Source organism: Camelina sativa, chromosome 5 (assembly GCF_000633955.1).
Source record: "Camelina sativa cultivar DH55 chromosome 5, Cs, whole genome shotgun sequence".
NCBI classification, from domain to species: domain Eukaryota; kingdom Viridiplantae; phylum Streptophyta; class Magnoliopsida; order Brassicales; family Brassicaceae; genus Camelina; species Camelina sativa.
Window position 1 is genome coordinate 5,367,899 of NC_025689.1, and position 5,783 is coordinate 5,373,681.

General features: G+C 35.4%; 1 protein-coding gene across 1 annotated transcript; it reads right to left on the reverse strand.

The window, feature by feature from the left end:
* LOC104785628 (protein trichome birefringence-like 34) lies at positions 885–3,501 on the reverse strand. The gene is made up of 5 exons (XM_010510885.2): positions 3,101–3,501; positions 2,375–2,552; positions 1,866–2,062; positions 1,633–1,791; positions 885–1,281 (listed from the first exon to the last, which is right to left on the reverse strand). Exons 1-5 carry the CDS (start codon positions 3,439–3,441, stop codon positions 921–923), a joined length of 1,236 nt encoding a protein of 411 aa, XP_010509187.1. The 5' UTR covers positions 3,442–3,501; the 3' UTR covers positions 885–920.

A 5,783-nucleotide genomic window follows, 5' to 3' on the forward strand; every position in this document is an offset into this window, starting at 1 on the left:
GATGATTGAAATCTAAGTTTTTAGAAATTCGAGAAATGAGAATTGAGAAATAAAAATAATGGAGAAATTGGGAAGAAATCAAAACAATAATTGGAGCGTCACTTCAGGGCGGCTTTATGATTCTGTAATCTGTCCTGCCAACCTCCCAGTTTCTCCGCCTTCTACTTTGTGACACAGAATTTAACACACACAGCTTTTCATGCACATACTTTCTTGAGTTTATGGTATGACTGGTAACACCATTATTTTTAGTAAAGAACTAAAGATATAATGGTAGAGTCTGGTTTTTAAAACGAAAAAAAAAAAAACATTAAATCTGGAATATATCCTAGTCCCAGTTTATCACAACTCACAACCATGATTCTTAACAGTTAACACAGTGTACAAGGATAAACTAAGTAATATAAACACATATTTTAGTGGTTTTTACATACAATTAACAATTGTTATATCATCATATGCTTATAGGCATTTTATGTAATATGTGTAGATTTTACAATATTCCACATTTTGCAAGTTTCATAGTTACAAAATTTTTTTAAAAACTACATAGACTAAAAAATGCACATTCTTAACTAGCATATCTATGATTGATGGATTTTCTTGAAAACATATTCAATACTTTCAAAGCCTATACTAATTATGGCCCAAAGCCAAAAAAATGTCTTGACCCAAAAAAAAAGGATTTGGTAATGGTTATGATTATTTAATAGAAAACTTATAGGTTCCAAGATTAAGTTTAATCAGTTAGAAAAAAATACAATCCCACCTAGCAAATTCATCCATGAAATAAGAAATGAAAAATTAAGAAAAACATGTTAAATTTTTGATTTTAAAAACAAATGAGGGTAAGCAAATCAACTGTACAATTGAAGTGGAATACGTAGGAAAAAAAAACAAAAGATATGTAAGTGTAGCTTTCAACTAGAGTGATTATCAACAATATAAGCATAAAGGAGTTCATTCCAAACATCAGGAACTCCAGGCAAACACCAATGTATACAATCTGAGTTACTATTTGGATTCACGATTTCATTTTCCTTCGATGGTACTTCCCACTGTTTTCTGTAGATCGAAGGATGACCTTCTTTTCGATACTCCGAGAGTTGCGTAATGTTTATCATCTGCATGTTCAATCCTCGAGTTTTTAGCCCGTCAAGCACATTTTCTAAGACTCTCATCATCTTTGGGTCCGACCCTTTTCCAGTATATCCTTCTTTATCTATTTGACTAGTTTCTCCATAACAGTTCTCATTAAGTTTTCCTCCCCATTCTTCAGCCCTACATATAATATGTGTAGTTATTTTACTTGTTATCTTCTGTAAGAAACCAAATAATACCCTCATTATATAACAATAATGTAATTTTTAAAAATATATAACAATAACATAATACGCTATGAAAAAAACGTGGGAAAACACAAAAGGACCTTTAATTATATTCGAACATGAAACAAAGTTCAACTAGAGAAAATTCCACTCCCACTCTAAGAAACCAATTGATACATTAGGAGAATAACATATTTACCAAAAAAAGTAAAGAATAATAATGAAGATACGAATCTATGAGGGAAAAAAAAAGAAAGATAAAAAAGCAGTATCATGGATATCGAAAAGAGTTAGAGAAAGGTACCTTTCATGGGTGGGAGACATGGACATGAAAAAAAGTTTGGTAAGATTGGGGTTCACGTGAACCTCCAACCACTGAGAAAGAGTTTGCAAAGCCATCTCATAAACCCTCACCATCTCCACTTCCTTGTATATTCCATCTAACTTCTCAAACGACCCCCACCTTTTATATATTACCATTTATTACATATTGAGATTAAGTGAGTTTAACTTAATTATAAGTAAAGTAAAACTTACAATGACTTGATATGAGGCCTTCTCCACCATAAATAAGAGTTGAAGACGATGATATCAGATTCTGTCCAATGCCTTGCATGTCTCTCTATTGACTGGATCCGAACTATCCGATCGGGTAATCTATGGTTTGTTGGGTCGTCCGAGTTGGATTCCACCAGTAGAGGAGCCCAATAGAAGTCTATTGTCGCATTGTATTCCTGATGATCCACAAAGATCGAGCTCATATTATTTGGAGATCACTTTTAAACATTAATCAAAGGAATATTATTGTTCTAATGAAAAAGAATATCGAAAAAAAATATAGAACAAAAGGCTTTAGTTTTTAGAGATTTTTTTAAACTTTCTTCAATTTTTTTTTTTTAATTGGGAATATTGAACAAATACACTATTTGCATGCAACTTTCTTGCGCATGTTCTAAAAGATGGTTCTAACCCACACCATTATTTACTCTTATGTAGCCGCCCACTTTACAAAAATTAATTGAGTGTGAAATATTTGGAGTACTTACGAGAGATTTGAAGGTGATAAGGTTAGAGCCATTGTTGTGCATATACATCGCCTTTGGGTTAGTAATGACCGAACTAACCATACACACCATTGATACCCATTGGCCTCTGTTCAAGGAGTCTCCTACGTACACCATCCTCTTATTTCTTAGCCTCTCCAGCAACTTTGTCCCGTTGAACCTTTTTAGATGATTTCAAGAATAACAATATTGGTAACACTAATCGTCTTTAACATATAAACAATAAGGGCCCAACTTATATAAGCCAAACCACATGTAAATTCACTTTTATTTTTCTGAGTAATACAAAGTGATATTACCAACAAACAGAAAAAAGAGGAGAATTATCTTCATATTGTCAAAGCTAATTCTCATCAATTTAACTAATATAGGACGATGGCACAAAGGCTTTACTTGTTGCTACAACCAAATGTCTCAGTTAGTTAGTGAAATGAAATCATACCAACCTTTATGTACAAATCATACATCCTTACCAAAAAAGAAAAAAATCTGAGATACACATTTAAAGAAAGAATTGAACGGTAGGAGAAGTTAGTTGACTTATGTCAATTTCTTTTTGCTAAATTAGTAAACAAAGATTCTTCTTGAATATTTTTAACTGAAAAGTGTATAACTAGCGGAGATAATGCAACATGTTTAATATGAATTGCCATAAATAAAGAAAAATATGTAAAATGTGAAGTGAAAACAATACAGAAGGAAATAAACCTTGGGAGATCGCATGTGTGAGGTTGCCACCTCCAGAATTTGTAACTCAAATCTTTCCTCCCAAACTTCTCACAAGCCAACTGGTCAGACATGAACTTGCAATCTTCTTCTTTATAAAGAGGGTATGACTCGTTATCAAATACCCATTTCCCTTCAAACAAATTACACTCCCTCCCACTATCTCCGCCTCGGTCCGAAACACCGTGGCTCTGAGTGTATTCCTTTGGCAAACCATTACGGGACAAAAACACGGCAGTAAATATTACTCCGGCCACAAGCACGGCGGCGATAGTGTGAAAGCTTGCCCTAATTCCAAGCATCAACAGTTGTCGCTTTGCCATTAGTTATATGTTTGTTATTGTTGTTGTTTTGAGTTTATATTGATGTGTCTTTCTCTGACTTGCCTTTTAACTCCAGCCTTCTTGAAGTTATTTTGTAGTTTGGTGGCCAATCAAATTTCAGTAGCTGTCTATGAATAATGTATGCCTTTATATACATCTGAACCATTTTCTTGAGATATATTCTATAATTTGTGTTGATAGTTTGCCAAGCAATGCCCACTTGCAGAAAAATAATAATTTTTAAAGTTGATTAGCTAGAGAGGAAAGCTAACTATTCAAGACAAAATATTGAAAGCTTAATTTCTAGAGGTGGAAATTAATGAGCTCATATGACTTGAAGTTAGAGTCGGGCAAGGACTCTACTAAATTAAGTAGCCAAGTCTCTATGAGATAGAGTCGAAAGCTGACTCTAGAAGAAGGAGTCTGACCGTAATCGGTCTTTACAAAAAAATTGAAAGAACTTTTGTATTGTAGCTGCGTGTTTCATGTCCCGACTCAAGTGTTCTCTTGGCTCGTACGTTCCACCAGCGTTGTGTGACTTGTGCACCTTTATTGTCGTTTTCAGTTAAATCACAAATTGTATATATGTATATCGTCAACGACTTTCACAAATAGTTTTAGATAAAACCTTTTACCGAAGAAGTAGTGGGTCAGACAACTAAAACTGTACTTTCTTTGGTGTGGTGGTTTCGCATCTCCCTTGGTTTGCAAGTGAAGGCGACTATCGATTAGATTGTTTCTTACCGAGAATACCCCTTGGCGTTCTTCATAAATCGTGAGAACCAATGGGTCCATATGGGTATTTCCGTACGACAGTTTAGAGTGCTTGATAACTTTTATTTTCATAATCCAAACAATATGGTCAAATAATATAATATGTAAACGTAAGGTCAAGTTGTTGACGTTTCCACATTTATACTATTCGTTGTCTTCAAGTTACCTCAAAATTTGATTTGCGTTGCTTCGTTGTTTTTTAATTAAGAATATATTATTTTCTTTCTTCTTTTATGTTTTCTGTTTTTTCTTTATATACGTTTTTGTTTTAGTAAGGGATCGATAAAATTAAATTAAACATTATTTATCGCATTATATTATTTAAAAAATATCATTATAATGTAATTTGGTATTTTTAATCAAATGAAAATAGTAAACCAATAAACTCATTGAAGAATCTTTTTTTTTTTTTTGTGTCATGATATTATAAGTATAGCTACTGTTAAATGTTATTTGTTGTTATCTTGACTAAGATTTGTGTATATCGTCAAGATACTCAATCTCTTGTACTATATATGTGAGACCTATGATCAATAATAATCAAGCTTTCACAAATCTCTACATGGTATCAGAGCTTATCTGATCTTAAAACCTAAATTTTCTTTTCTCCGCCTCCTCCTTTCTCCTCTCTGTTTTTTTTTTCTTTCTTCCTCTTTGTTCTCCGTTTTTCTCCTCTGTTCGCAATGTCCAAAGACAGTTCTTCTGGCTCGGCTGAAACAGCCCCAATCTTCAACCCCTCCAGTCCTAAATCTGCGTTGATCTCCCTCAACATGTCCAACATCACCAAACTGACTCCGACAAACTTCATCACCTGGAGGCTGCAAGTTCGTGCTCTCCTTGAGGCACATGAGCTTCACTGGTTCATCGTTGATGAACCCTGTATTCCTGATGAAACCATCAAACCCTTTGATGTCCCTGCTGTTCCTAACCCAGAATTTGCAGCATGGCAGCGATAAGACAAGATGTTATACAGCTCTCTTCTTGGCTCACTCTCCCTTGCGGTCCAACCGATCGTTGCCAGAGCCACCACGTCTCTCGCAGTCTGGCAGATTCTCCACCGTACCTATGAGAAACCATCTCGTGGCCACATCAAACAACTCAAACAAGAAATCAAAAACATCACCAAGGATACCAAATCCATCAATGAGTACATGCGACTCATTGTTGACAAAACCGATCAGCTCGCTCTTCTCGGTGCAGCCATGGAACATGAAGATTTGCTTGATGTCATTACTGGTGGTCTTGGTGATGACTACAGAGCAATTGTGGAAATGGTCAATGGTCGTGATGTTCCTATTTCCATTGACGAGCTTCATGAGAAGCTCATCAACCGAGAGAATACCTTGCGTGGTGAAGAAGTCATCAACAACTCTTCCCCTGTCACGGCCAATAATGCTCAATTCCGCCAACAATCAGGACGTGGTGCATCCTCTGGCTCTTGTGGTGGCTACTCTCGTGGTGGTTACTCACCTTCTCGTGGCGGATTCCGTCCACCTCGTCCCTACCTTGGAAAGTGTCAGATTTGTGGAGTGCAAGGTCATGGTGCGAAACGCCATCCGCAGTATCAA